A 15,284-nucleotide genomic window follows, 5' to 3' on the forward strand; every position below is an offset into this window, starting at 1 on the left:
TATTGAACTACCTGGATGCTAGGTATTCTGTTTCAAGAATTCTTAAAAGAAGATTGCCCAGCTTTCCAAGAAGCAGAGAGCAAAGTGGAAATAGAGTCTGCTGATCATCACCTGAAAGAAACTTCAAAATAAAAACTCCCAGGAATATGATAGCCAGAATCCAGAGCTTCCAGGTCAAAGAAAAAGTACCACAAGCAACCTGAAAACCAGAAAGAAAAAAATATTCATTTACTGAGTAGCCAAAGTTAGGACCACAAATGATTTAGTATCCACCACTATAAAGGAGCAAAGAGCTTAGAAGATGGTATTTCTGAAGGCAGAAGATATAGGCTTACAGCCAGGAATAATTTACCCAGCAAAACTGAGTTTAATGCTATAGGAGAAAATGCTATAGGAGACTTTAATGAAATAGGAGATTTTCAAGCTTTCCTGATGAAAAAACCAGAGCTGCAGAGGAATTTTGAAGAATAGTCAGAGAACTCAAGAGAAACTTAACAAGGTAAATATGAACAATCGCATTGGACTGAACAAGGATAAACTACTTGCATTGCAGCATAAGGAGATGATATGTGTCCTCCCTGTCATCAAGGCTCATAGATTGAACCTAATTAGAAGGTCTGAGAGTGGTTTTGTTATATCTTGGTCTTAGAAGAAGAATGGAAAGGGAAAAGAAGATTAGAGAAATCTGGCTCACATAATCAGACTGCTCAAGAGGAAGTCTATATAAACAAGGAGGAAGGATGCAAGAAAGGTCTGACACCTGCACAATATCCTCATCCTAATTAGTCAAAGAAGCAAGGAGTACAAATATAGTTGTGTGCAGAAATACAGAAATAGCAAAATAGAAGGGATTAGTAGAGAAGGGGAAATTAGAGAGAATGTTGATTAATGGAGAGTTTGATCACAAAACAAACTCAATAAGAATATATAAAAAGTTGTATAAAAAGAATGTATAAAAAGTTGCAAAAAACTAGTTGCAAAGAATTTGAAGCTGAAGAGATATCCATTAAATAGAGAATGAGTGAAAAGTTACAGTATATGTTATAAGACATGATAAAGGGAATGGTTTCAGAGAAACCTGAGAAAACTTATTTAAATGATGTGAAGTGATCAGAACCAAGAGAATAATTTATATAATGACAATAATGTTAAGATAAACAGACTTAGGAACTCCAATAATTATAATAACCAATAACATATCCGGAAAAATAATGATGAAATATATTTCTTGCCTCCCAAGAAAGAGGTAAAAAATTTAGAAGTCAAGAATGAGGCTGATTATTTTGACAAGGCTAACAAGAAAATTAGTTTTACTTTACTATACATATTTATAATAGGAGTTTTGTTTTTCTTTATTTTTTAGCAGAAAAAGGGAGTGGAAAGAGGACTTTTGCTGATTTAAAAAAAATTTAATTAAAAAAACAAAAAACAATGATGACAAAAAATATAGAAAACAACTGAAACAGCAATTCTTGAGTTATTTAAACAAGTAATTGCCAAGGGAAATGGGCAACAAAATATTATATTGACAAAGTACCACAATTTTATACAGAAGTTTGACCGCCATATTAATTGCCACAGCAAGAAGACCAAAAGAATCCAGAAATTGCATTAGCAAGAAAACATCCGACTTAACTTGCCAGAGTAAGTTGCTGCCAAAGCCAATAGCAGTTTAGAATATAAACTTGTTTGCAAAATCTTTAGAAAAAATGAAGTTATGAGGAGTAATAGTGTCCCAAAAAGCAGAGAAAAGCAATGGAGACTAAAACCAGTTTAAAGAAAGCTTGTTAAGATAGCCAGAGTTATCCACAGGGATAGGATAAAATTGGAAGGAGGACAAAGAAACGGGTGGAGGGGGGGAATGGAACAAGTGTGCAAAAATTATTTTGAGAAAATGTTCTCTAACAAAAATAGTGCAACCATTATGCTTGAACCATAGCTTCATGGTCTTTGTTGTGCTGTTAGAGATATAGAAATGGCACAAAAGGGACAAAGATGGGAAAAGCAGCCTGATTGGACCAATTATGTGTAACTTGCAGGTGACACAGTTGTGCGGGGCTTGAGTTGAAGCAAGAGAAACTATCAAAGGCATGGAAAAAATCTTGGACCTTACTAATCCTGGAAAAATGGTGAACAAGAGAACATCAGTAACCACTGACCTATGTCTCCCATTTATACAAAACTGAATCATGAATTGAGGCCATACTTGATAGGGATATTAATAGGGAACAAGTAGACTTCTCTAAGCAATTCAGTATTTCACAATGGAACATATCTTTACTATTTTCACTTTAAACTGAAGGGTGTAACAAATATAAGAGTCTACCATGCTTATTAGCTATTGATTATGAAAAATCATATGATCTGGTAGAGCAAAATGCTGTCCGATAAGTTTTTTCAACAATATATCCCTCATTCTTATATGAAAATTTCTCAAGATTCTTTAAGAGCTATAGTAATAAAAATAACCTTATTCAATAATTCATTGATCATAAACAAGTAAAATATAAAATAGATATTTCATTGCCAAAACTTTTTATCACCATAATGGAGGAGATCAAATACATATTCCAGGTTGAAGAAATATTTCTTGCAGATGGTGAGGTTTTCTAGATGCTTATGTTGGCAGATGTCCTTTGTGCTGATTCTGGAATATTACAGACAACTGTGGGCATTCAAGAGTTTGGCCAGATAAAGACCCAGATAAATATTTATTGCCTACTGAACATTTCAGGGAAAAAATAGAGCTTATCTATTAGTTTCTATATCTGGAACATATAGTATAAATAGACAGCAAGTTAGGTCTAGAATTGAAGAGGGGAGCAGACTGAATTGCCTTTGGAACATTTCAAAACTCCCTTACTACCTCTAAACTATGAAAATTAAGATCCTTCTTTTTAATACCATCATTCTACTGGTGTTGCTTTATGCCAGCAAAACATAGAATGAAAAATCTCCAAAGAATTAATGATGTGTTTCACAGAGTGAAATAGAAAGACACATGGTGGGTGTGAGCAGACTGTAACATATAATCAGTGAGGAACTTTGAAGAACAACTGGAGTAAAAGATTTTGTCATTTAATTATATGATAGAAGAGAAGATAGGCTAGTCATTTGATGAGTATAAGGGATGTTAGGTACTGGAGTGCTTTACTGGTACCTTTGTGATATCAAGAGAAAGCAAGGAGGATTTCCAAGATATTGGGTGCATCCTTTGTGGTGAACTTATGAGAGAACAGGCAAGAATTTCACAGGGTGAGTTCTAGTCTACATTGTTGGAGAGAACATCCAAATCAAAAGGATTACAGGCAGACCCGTTTGACTATATGAGTACTTTTAATTTTGATTGTCAAAACTTCCAAAGCTAGAAGTTGGGTTTTTTTGAGTGAGAAAAAGTTTTCATCCTTTTGATATCTTTTAAATTAACATCTCTGAAAATAAGGACCTCATATCTCATTTTCTGCCTTTCACAGTACCTAGAATAGTTCCAGATATATAGTGAGGACTCAATAAACATTCATTAAAAGAAGAATCACAGTATTTGAGTTGGAAAGCACCCCAGAAGGACATTTAGTTTAACTCATATCTGAACAGGAATCTATTCTGTAGCATTCCTGATAAGTAATAGTCATTTGGCTTTTAGCTGAAGGCCTTTCTTTAGGGAAAACCTACTATTCTGCCATTCTACTGTTGAAAAACTCCTAAAAAATTCCCCTTCTCTCAGGACTAAATCTGCCTCTTAAGCTTTCACCAGCTACTTTAATTTGGACCAGAAAGAACAAACCTAATTCCTTTCCCATACAATGACCTTCAAAATACTTAAAGACTTAAAGATAGTTACTATATCCCCCATTTCTTTTCAGACGTCAACAAATATTTTAAAAAATTCATACTGAGTTCTTTCAGTAATTCCTTAGATGTTATGGCATGCAGAAGCTAATCTGGGTCTCCTGTATGGACTACTGTTTGTCAGTATCTTTCCTAATCTATAGAATCCCAAACTAAATACAATTTTCTAGATGTGATCCAACCAGGGCAGAATACAGCGGTTCTTTCATTTCTTTTTAAAGGTCTTTCTTAATGCAACCTAGAATTACATTAACTTTTCTGGCTGCCTTATTACATTAGTAACTCATAATGACCTTGGAGACCCCAGATCTTTTTCAAATGAACTGTTTTCTAGACACATTTAACTCATCTTATACTTGTAATGATATTTTTTGAACCCATGTATGAGACAGTTTACATTTTTCCCTTATTAAGTTTTATCTGTTTATGTAAGGGCTCTTGTTTGTAATCTTTTATCTAAGTTTGGAGGGACTGATCTCCAGCTTAGCTAAAGGTTGGAGAATTTTCTAGCTATGGTAACTCCTGAAGACTGAGCTCTGTACCAATGGAAGGGTAATACATTGAAATCATGATGGAAATATTTTGTAAGCTTTATCATTATTAGTATACATTTGATGATAATAAACAATTTCTGACATTGTGATTCCTGACTTATTGTTATTTTATTTGCCAGTTGCAGTTGTCATTTGCCTAAATATAATTTTTACATTGTTTCAAAGACTTTTCTTGGTGAAGACCGGGTGTACAGTTGTCATTATGTCTTGCTAATCATCACAACTTGAGTAGCCTATTTTAGACAATATTCTAGTAACAAAACTGGAAAATGAAAAAAGAATTGTTTCAAATGTTGAATAATTTTTTGTGTGCTCCAAAAAATTCCAAAGTTCACATCAGTGTGTCGTAATAACTGACATTTATATAACACATTAAGGTTTGCAAAGCATTTTGCCCAGGTCATTCTATGTGAACTTTATAGTAACTGTTTAATGCTGAATGAAGTTGGTGCTTGGAGATATTTTCTCCATTTTGGAGATGAACATAATGGGGCTTAGAGAGGTTAAGTGAATCACTCATGATTATAAGATTATTATTTGAGTCTTAGGTAAGACTTTTTTTCCCTTAAAATTTTTTTCATTGATATATCTTTTATTTTTATATCATCTACATTTCCCAATGTATCCCTTTTGCTTTCCCTTCCAGAGAACCATTTTTATAACAAAGAACAACAAAAAAAGAAAAACAGTAAATATTCAAGATAGTAAAAATATTGTAACAGTCCCTTTCTGATGCACCATCTCTCCCTCCCCAAAGCTAGAATGAGAGGGAAGAGGTATTTCTTTTGGGCCAACGTTGTTTTTTATGTTATAGCATTCAATTTCAGTTGTTTTATTTTTGTTCTTTGCATTGTTATTGTTCTTGTCATTGTTCTTTTCCTGGCACTGCTTATTTTACTTTGTTTCAGTTATATGTTTTCCCATATTTCTCATATTAATAATTTCTTTCAGTAATTATACAATTTACTGTACCAAATTTGTTTAGGCATTCCCCATTTGATGATCATCTATTTTGTTTTCATTTCTATGAGTAGGCTAGCCCCTAGTAGCATTCTATTTTTGCCTTTATATTTAACCATAATGATGAACATTAATTCATAATAAACAACCATAACTATAGCATTTTAGGTATAGGTTGCTATGAAATGTTTTCATTCACTTTGAAGTAAGGGAATATAAATTGTTGTGGAGAAAATTTTGTTAATTTGTGACTTTTTTGTGGCATTTTTACTATTATATATCATATAGGTACATTAACATAATAAATTAAAAGGTAACCTTTGTCATAAGAGTTTTCAATAATTTTTTCCTTGTTTAGTAAAAGATCTGCTAGGCAGTATGATATACTGACCAGAGAGCTGGCTATGGGGCCAAAAAGATCTGGGTTTAAGTCCTACCTCTGGCACATATTGACTTTATGACTTAGGATCCCTCAGTGTTCTAAGCATTCTCGTTGCAGAAAAGATACCAACTTGCACTGCTAGAGAGAGAGTTTTTTCATCTGGGAGTTCCCCGTATCAGTGAAATCAAAGGTCAAGACCCTATACTCATTAAAAAAAAACAAACCCTAATATTTTACTTCTCATGTCAAGAACAACACATGAAACCTCTGGTAATACTACTTCATGTTAAGGTAAATGTTCATCATTCCTCTGAGCTTTTCCTTCTTATGTGTTAATGACATATTTTTTCTTTTCATGGCAGCTTGTTCTTCGAAAATGGTGTGAATTAATTCCTGGGGCAGAATTCAGATGTTTTGTCAAGGAAAATAAGCTTATTGGTGAGAACCTTTTTTGATTTTTTTTTCATAAAATGACTTTTTAAAAACCTAAACTTTTTGTGGAATGAGTTACAACTAGCTATAGAATTTTTATAGTTCAGTGAGACTTTAACTCTATATAAATAATTATAGAATTTTTAGGCATTCTTTTCTAAAAAGTCTCTGCCAGAAGACCAGCTAACTTCTATAAGAAACTTTATAGTGCTAGAGAATTCAATTCTGAGATATCATATTAGTTGCATTAAAAAAAAATCCACAAGGATTTCTAAAGTGCCTAATATTTGGATAGTACAAAAAATGAAAGAATGAAAATCAACAGTACCTTCCCTTATGGAGTTTACATTTTTTGGTTTTAATTAACAAAAATAAGTTTTTCTGTTCCTGATTCCTCCCTTCCATTGGGGAAAACAAACAAACAAATCACATAATCAAGCAAAACAAATTCTTGCATTGGCCATGTCCAAAAAAATAAAAGTCTAATTCTCATGCCTAGATCATTCATTTCTCTGTTGAGAGGTGGGTAGTCGACTTAATTGTTAATACCCTAGAGTCATGGTTAAATTAGTTGATCTGAGTTTTTAGGGCTTTATTTTTTATCACAGTTTTATTAAGTTGTTCTCCTTGTTCTCTATTAGTTCATACAAGTCTGCACATGTTTATTTGAATCTGTTCCTTTCATATTTTCTTATGGTAAAATATTATTCCATTCCATTGATATGCCCTAATTTGTTCAGCCATTCCCCAGTGTTGAATAGTCCGTAGTTCCCAGTTCTTTGCTACTGTGAAAATAGCAGCTTAAAATCATCAAGTCTTTATAAAATGCTTACTGTGTACTGAGCACTATGATAAATGGTAGGAAAACAAATACAAGCAGAAGTAGAGGGAGTTCTTATTTCCAAGGAGCTTACATTCTATAATGGAAGAAGAAAACATTAAAAAAAGAGCTGAAAAGTGTGGGTAGTACCCAAGTTGGGGCTTGATGCAGAAAGTTCAGAGAGTCAGGAATTGAGTCTAGAGAGGAATGAAGATTTAGCTGCTCTGGACCCTTTCCTTAAAATATAGCTTCTGGTAATTGCCTAAAAATCAGAGAAGGGGCTTCAGGGCTAGAGTGTACTTGCAGTATGAGAAGGCCAGGGGCAGAATGAACTTTTCAAGGTGAAGAGGCTACTGTGGCATTGTGGTAGAGCATCTGGAGAGACTGGAGTGGTTCCTGGAGAGAAACAAAGATGCTTTTGTACAGACGGGTACTTTTCTTTTTCCTTTGATCTCATTGTAGGGTAGGTCTAGTAGTGGTATTGCTGTATTGCTAGGCACGTGGTAGGTGGTATATGTACTTTAATGGCTTTGGGGGCATATTTCCAAGTTATTTCTAGAATGGCTGGAGCAATTCAAAGCTTCAACCACAGTGAATGTGCCAGTTTTCCCAGAGCCTCCCCAAAATTTGTCATTTTCCTTTTTTTTCAACTTAGTATATGATTGGTGTGAAGTGGAACTTCAGAATTATTTCAATTTGCATTTCTCTAGTTTCTCTAGTTTGCAGCTTTTTTCCCATGTGGCTATTGGTATCTAGGTTATATACATAAATTTATATATTTTTTAGAAAATTGCCTCTTCCTATCCTTTGATCATTTATCAATTGAGACATGACTTTTATGATTGAATGAGTTCCTTATTTATTTTGGGAATGAAAACTCTAATTAGAAATTTGCTATAAAGATTTTTCCTCCAGTTATGTTCCCTTTTATTTTAGTTCAGTTGGTTTTGTTGAACACATTGCATTTCTAGACAGCTCTAATGGTTCAAAAACTATTTCTTATATCACTTTAAAGCTCCCTCTCAATAAGTTTTTTGAATCTATAAGATTCTTTGAATCTAGAGTTGGGAGAGACCTTAGGGATGATAAAGCCAATCTCTGTCCTTACTACCACATCCTCTAGTTGAAGTCCTCTGATGGCAGATAACTCACTGCTGTCATAAAAAGTAGATTCCATATTTTGGCATCTCACATAGCTGCTTCTTGTTTTGAGCATAAATTTGACTTCCTGTAGTTTCCATCCATTTGTATTAGTTCTGCTTTGTGGACACCAGCATGACATGGTATCCAAAAAACTGATACTGCTTGAAGATACTTGTTGGTCTGAGTTACACAGAATAAATATAGTCTCCCTTCACCGTGACAGTCCTTCACATATTTGAACAAAACAAAAGCAGCAGCAATAATGATACTATTAGTTGACAATTTTGTGGTACTTAAAATTTTACAAAATTCTATCTTTAGAATACTCCTGTGATATAGGAATTGCAAGTATTATTGTCCTCAGAATATCAAAATTGAGGATTAGAGAGTTTAAATCCTTTGCCCAATGTCACAAAACTAAGAAAATGTTATCCATATTGGGATTTTAAATCCTGCTTTCTTCCATATGAGTCAAGTATTCTTTCCACTGTGCAGTTTTGCCTCTGAGATCTGGTATGTTAGAAAGAGGAATGTTATAAAATTCAGGGGATAGTATGGTTAAAGGCATGACTGGCCCAGAAAAATCAAGATTAAGGAAAACCATGGAGTGGCATGCCATTCACCCCCATGATAGATGTGCTTCACATAGAGAATTAACTTTGTGCTTAAGTAATCACTTCCCTTCCTATTTAGCTTAAGGTGATGCAGTTGAGAACCCTAACAGATTTGCTCTTCCCAGGCTTCATAAAAGATAATCAGAAAAGTTCACATTTTTATTTTTAATTAATTCTAATACAGGCATATTTTTATCTAGGATTTTCTTCTGTAATTAAATAATGGAGGAATGCAAATCACACATATTTGTTAAACTACTCTTTAGGTTATTTTTGAAATTCCATTTGGTATTTTTCATCCTGCTGAAAATCTAATTGAATAAGAGATGAGGTTAATTCTTTTAAAAGCCCCAAAGCAATCTATTTGTGACAAATGAACAGTAAAGTAGTTCTTACACTGAAATGCTCCTCATGCCCTTCAGGTATTTAGGTGCTTAATAAATATATGATGAAAGAAAGAAGTATTTTATTGCCATGTTTCTGCTCAAGGTTCATCACTCCCAGTTCTTTCTGTTTTTCTTGTCATGGTTTCCTTCAGTATACCAGAATTGTTTTAGTTCATCAGTGTCCTCATAAAATATAAGACCTGAATCAGACACATAGTTCATTATAGTATAAGAGAAAGAATAGTGGATTCCAATTCAACTTCTACATTTACTTTTTTGTGACTTCTTGGTGCCAGCAAGAGGTTCTCTAAGAGAATTAGTTGTAGACTAGTTGCTCTTCTGCATTGATGGAAGACATTTGCACCCTAGGAGCCCCCTACATAGAAATAGTTAATATTTTTTATAGTGCTGACTATGTGACACTGTGTTAAGTGCTTTATAATTATTATCTCATTTGATCTTCATAATAACCTTGCAAGGTAGGTAATATTATTGTCTCTATTTTATAGATGGGAAAATAGTGGCAAACATGTTAAAATGTCTTGCCCAGAGTCACCCAGCTAATAAGTATGCCTGGCTAGATTTGAAATCAGGTCTTTCTTACTCTAGGTGCTCAATTCACTATGCCTAGTGTTGTAGATACCACTATTAGGGGAATTATGGTAATAGGAAATGCTGAAGCCATAACACCAGGAAGCCAACTAGGGGAGAGACTGGATCTTGCACTCCTCCTACCTTTTGTTCTCCTTCAACTGTCTTGAATGGTCTTCTCAGAAATGGTAAGTTTGAAGGTTTCCTCTAATAACTAGCTCTCACAATTAAATCTTTCAACTAAGAGGTCTTTTATTCTTTTAAATAGAGGAGGTAAGGTAAGGTGAAGGGGTGAGAGGAAAATAGGTTTCCCTAATTTTATAAGTTATCCCTGTTGATTGATGATTCTAAGATGTATTTAAATTCAGGAAATAATGTTATTTTTCCCTAAGGAGAGATGTTGACAGCAAAGGCTGACAGGTTTCTTCTGAGCTAAACCCAAAAATCTTCTCAGCATTCAGTTATATAGATAATCAATGACCAAAAAGAGTTTGTTTTTCACCTTCTCTTCCAAAAACCAGAGAAGGAAGTGAAGTTCAAGTAGCTGGGCTTCCTAACTGCTCCCTTCAAGATTCCATTGGAACTCTGTCTCCATCTCATTTGATTGGTGGTTTACCAAGTTCTAAGCTTCTTGCTTTTTCTGCAGATCCATTTTGTCACTTCTCAAAATCTTCGTTTACACTAGCTACCTTGAATGAAATAAAATGTATAGACCCAAAATGTGATGATAATACAATTAGTACTTATCTCACAGGTTTATTTTGAGGTTAATGTGATTTTACATAATGTATGTGTTTGTGTAATATGAGTGTGTGTGTGTGTGTATAGTGCTTTGCAAGCCTCATATTACCATGTAAATATCAGATTTTTTTCCATTAAGATCCCAAATGAAGGCTGACTAGCACAAATTACCATTAAACTGTTTATTGCTTTATTTTATGCTTTCATCTTCTTTTTTTCATGTTAAAATTGTTTGAGCTTTATTTTTGGCATCCATATCATACCATTGATTCACACTGAGCTTATAGCCAAACAAGACCCCCTAAGTCTCTCCTATATGGTCTAAATCTTTCTTCATAGGCTAATGGGGTTTACAAACTGCAGATTTAAGTAAGTTTAATATGTATTTATAGTGAATATATTGTTAGTGAACATCAAGAAAATGAAGCAGTGATCATAAAGCACCAGATTGGCCTCATCAAGAATATGTCACTACATAATTGTGAATGAGTAGTATAAATGTCAGAGAAACCGCATGCAAATTTATCAGATACACTGTTACAGAATGCAAATATTGTTTTATTTACTGATGGTTCATCTTTTATGAGAGATAGGATAAGGTATACAGGAGCAGCAATAGTAATAGAATTTGAAACTATCTGATCTAAGTGCAAAAGCAGCAGAATTAATAGTATTAAAGCAAGCCTGTTTAATATCAAGGTATAAAAAATGCTTCGATATACACCGATTCCAAATATGCTTTTGGTATATGCCATGCAGTGGGTAATCTTTGGTTACAATGAGGATTTTTAACATCATCAGGCAAAATGATAGCAAATGCAAAGATTATAAACGAAGTTTGTATTGTACTCTAATTACCAAAAATGTTAGCGGTGGTGCATTGTTTGGCACAGACAGGTGGAACTGATTTTGTGTCAAGAGGGAGTCATAGAGCAGTTATTACTGCAAAATTAGTAGCTCTGGAAGGTCCAGAATCTATCAATCTTTACTGAAGCAGATTTATCCCATGTATACAAAGAGAAAGAAATCAAGAAATGGAAGCAAAATTTTAAAGCCAAACAATTGAATGGTGTGTGGGTGGTGTCACAGGGTAAACCAATACTGCCAAGAACATTTTACAAGCAAATTTGCCAATCAGTTAACACGAATGGTCATTTTTGAACACAAGGAATAGTAGATTCTGTAAAGAAAGTCTGGATAGCCCCTGGAATAACAATCATTGCATCAAAAGTCTGTGCAGTATATCCAATGTGCCAAGCCTATAATCAGCATGTATATAGAGGAAAGGCATTTGGAGGACAACTTTTGGCTTGTATTCCATTTGAACATTTACAAATAGAGTTTATATCAGTGCCTAAAGCTGGACAATACAAATTCTGTTTAGTAATAGTGGACCAATTAGCAAGATGGCCAGAAGCGATTCCACAAATAAGAACACAGCACAATTTGTAGCTAAAGTATTATTGAAAGATCTCATACCCAGCTTTGATTTACCATCAAGAATAGATTTGGATAGAAGAACACACTTTACAGATTCAGTTTTACCACAGATATATTCGTGCCTAGGGATAACAACTACATTTCATGTGCCATACCATCAACAGAGTTCTGGACAAGTAGAAAGAATAAACAGAGAATTAAAGATGATGATTGGGAAATTATGTACAGAGACATACTTGAAATGGCCTGATACATTACATTAGCTTTGTTTTATCTAAGAACTAGACCAATGGAAGACCTACACATTTCACCATTCGAGATACTATTTGGTCATCTATTCATACAAGCAAAGACATTTAGCCCTGTTTATGCATCAGTGTTAGATGGAGATACAATGATAGCAGAATATATAAGAGATTTGCAGATTAAGATCAAGGAATTGCATGAATTAGGAGTAATGGTACAGGTTGGGCGAGAGATTTTTCATTGCATAATATACATCCTGGAGATATGGTTTAAGAGAACAGGAGGAACTCAGCCAGCCTGGGAAGGTCCATTCCAGGTACTTTTGACTACACAGACAGCAATCAAGATTGTTAGATGGAGATACAATGATAGCAGAATATATAAGAGATTTGCAGATTAAGATCAAGGAATTGCATGAATTAGGAGCAATGGTACAGGTTGGGCGAGAGATTTTTCATTGCATAATATACATCCTGGAGATATGGTTTAAGAGAACAGGAGGAACTCAGCCAGCCTGGGAAGGTCCATTCCAGGTACTTTTGACTACACTGACAGCAATCAAGATTGTAGAGAAATCAGTGTGGATATATTGTTCCCATGTGAAGAGAATACCATCCATCAAGAATGAAGATCAATAAAAGGATTACTATGATTGGACATTATAATTAAGAATGAGACAACTGAACAGTGGACAGCTGGACAACTAGACAAAAGGACATTATTTGCAAGGACTATGGACTACAACTAGAGATTATTTGCAAGGACACTGTACTACAACGTAGACTATGGAGACTGGATTATTTCAAGGACACTGAACTTTGCATATAAATGAAAGATTTGATTTTTATACATAAAGGTTTGTATTGGAATGTAATAAGTGAATAATTTATGGTTTAAAATTATAATTATTAATATAAAAATTTAAATAGGATATTAAATAAATAGTTAATAATACAATAATTAATGAGCAAAATAATAAATTAATAATAATTAAAAAGAATAATAAATAGATATTAAAATATAAAAGAAAATAGATTCATCTTGGGGGAATGTTATATGTAAATAATGTAATAATGAGTACATAGTGGTTGTTGCAAGGTTTTTTACATAGTAACTAAGTTGAATTTGATTTATTATCTTTTGGTAGTTTTGTTTCTGTAAAAATATAGTCAGAAGTATGTTATTGTGTAACTTTAAATATCTGTAACTGTAATTATCTGTATGAAATATGTGACTTGCATTTTGCATGATGTTTTGCTTTTTTCCTTTCTTCTTTTTACTGTTTACAATATAGAATATAGAATAAGTTTAGTTGGTTTAAATGATTCATTGGGGAGACAGGTCTCCCAAGGAATCATGGGGGGGAATGTTGTGATAAGGATTTTATTTCGTTTACCCTGTGTCATTATGGAGGGATTTTAGGTCAGAGAAAGGGTTTGTGACTTTTACGCTGTCCCTTTTAAGAGGGAGGAACAGAACCGGCCTTCTAAGGGAAAAGCATAACACCCAGTGAAGAGACAATTCTGGGTTCCGTGTTTCTCTGCCAGTCTCAGAGAACAGGGGTAGCTGTTTTGAGCTCTCTTGCTCTGATAATTGGTGGTGGTTGGAGATAATTGAAGATTATATATTACTTTGAGAGTTGAAAAAGTGTGTTACTCACTGAGGAAGTTTTCCTCCCCACTTCCTGGAGAGAGAAGAAGCTGCCAGAGAGAGGCTCTGACCACTCTCTGAAATGCTTTGGCCAATTCTGGGCACTATGTTTTAGGAAGGACATTAATGAATTAAAAAGCATAAAGGGAAGGCAGCCTTAGAATAGTGAAAGATCTTGAGATCATATCATAGGAGACTTCATAGAAGGAAATGAGAATGTTTATTCTGGAGATGATACATTTTTTTTTAACATTAGTTTCATTTGAATCAGGAAATTGCTTCATTTTTAATATTTCATTTACAGTTCTTTCTACTAGGTCTTAGTGATACCTATTAGGTTATTTTTATCATCCTTATGTTTATTACAATTTCATTTCATTACCTACCCCCCTGGTGCTTTATGCATTAGTGTGTGCATATATAAATATGTGTACATGTACACATTTATATATAAATACTGATCTACTTATTTATCTTGTGAATACTTATATACTATAGAGATTAAATTTATGGTTGGACTAAATATAAGAGAATGTGGTCACTAATTAAAAAAAGTAATATAGCTCAAGTCAAAATGATTCTTTAGCAGCTTTATTTACAAAAAGAGAGGAAGAGTGATAGTAGAGGAATGTGAAAGAGGGTAGAGTAAAATATCTAACCTAACCTACTAAATATTTGCTCCGGCCCCAAGCTCAAACCAGGGAGGGCTCATTAGCCCTTAGCCAGAGGACCCTCAACCAGAGGACCTTCAACCAAGGAGTGCCTCGTGGTGAATACCCATGTGCCTTCCTCCAAGACAGGGAGGCCTCTCAAGAAACTAATCTCTCCAGAAGCCAGAAAAGGAGTCAGCTTTTCACTCACCTAAGCAATGGCTCCAAAAGGAGAAGATCCAAGAGCAGTCTTACCAGAGTCCCTGGTCCTCCACACTCCAGATTTGGCCAAAGACCTTCTGACAGGAAGTTTTGCCCTCTTTTAAAGACCTCTCTTTTAAAGACCTTTCTTAACATCCCTTCCTGTCCCTTCCTCCACTTTATGGGGGACCAGTTGTAGTCTTTAAATTTACTTAGCACTGCCCAGGGGGCAGTCAGTTGCTTCTGGAGGTGTAAACCTTTTTAGTAAGTGGTTTGTGGACTTCCCATACTTAACAGTAAGTATGGGTGTCTTTGCTTTTTGTTGATTAAATTCATAAGAAGGGGAGAGTTAATCCCATCTTCACAATTGTGACAAGGAAATAACTTTAAAAGACTGATATATATTAATTTAAGGCCGCCAAGGAATTCAGCTATGTAATTCCTAAATGAAAACTCAAGTCAGCAGTCAACCTTTTATGGAGTTTAATTACAAACAGGAGGAAGAAAGGAATTAGAGATAGAGAGAGAGAGAGAGAAAGGGGAGAGAAGGGAATAGGGCTTAAATACCCCTTCTGTTTAGGCTGGGCCAAAAGGCCCAAGCCCTTAGATAGCTGGGGCAAAGAAA

At 34.3% G+C, this 15,284-nt stretch overlaps 1 protein-coding gene across 3 annotated transcripts in view; it reads left to right on the forward strand.

Moving 5' to 3' along the window:
- The window catches only part of CDC123 (cell division cycle 123), a 174,137-nt gene that overhangs the window by 108,788 nt on the left and 50,065 nt on the right, over positions 1-15,284 (forward strand). For all 3 annotated transcript variants that reach the window (XM_001363530.4, XM_056799447.1, XM_007503959.3), the window contains one exon: positions 6,108-6,183. In XM_001363530.4, the coding sequence (XP_001363567.1) occupies positions 6,108-6,183 (76 nt within the window). The remainder of the gene's footprint in view (positions 1-6,107; positions 6,184-15,284) is intronic.

The sequence above is a fragment of the Monodelphis domestica genome, chromosome 5 (assembly GCF_027887165.1).
Source record: "Monodelphis domestica isolate mMonDom1 chromosome 5, mMonDom1.pri, whole genome shotgun sequence".
NCBI classification, from domain to species: Eukaryota; Metazoa; Chordata; class Mammalia; order Didelphimorphia; family Didelphidae; genus Monodelphis; species Monodelphis domestica.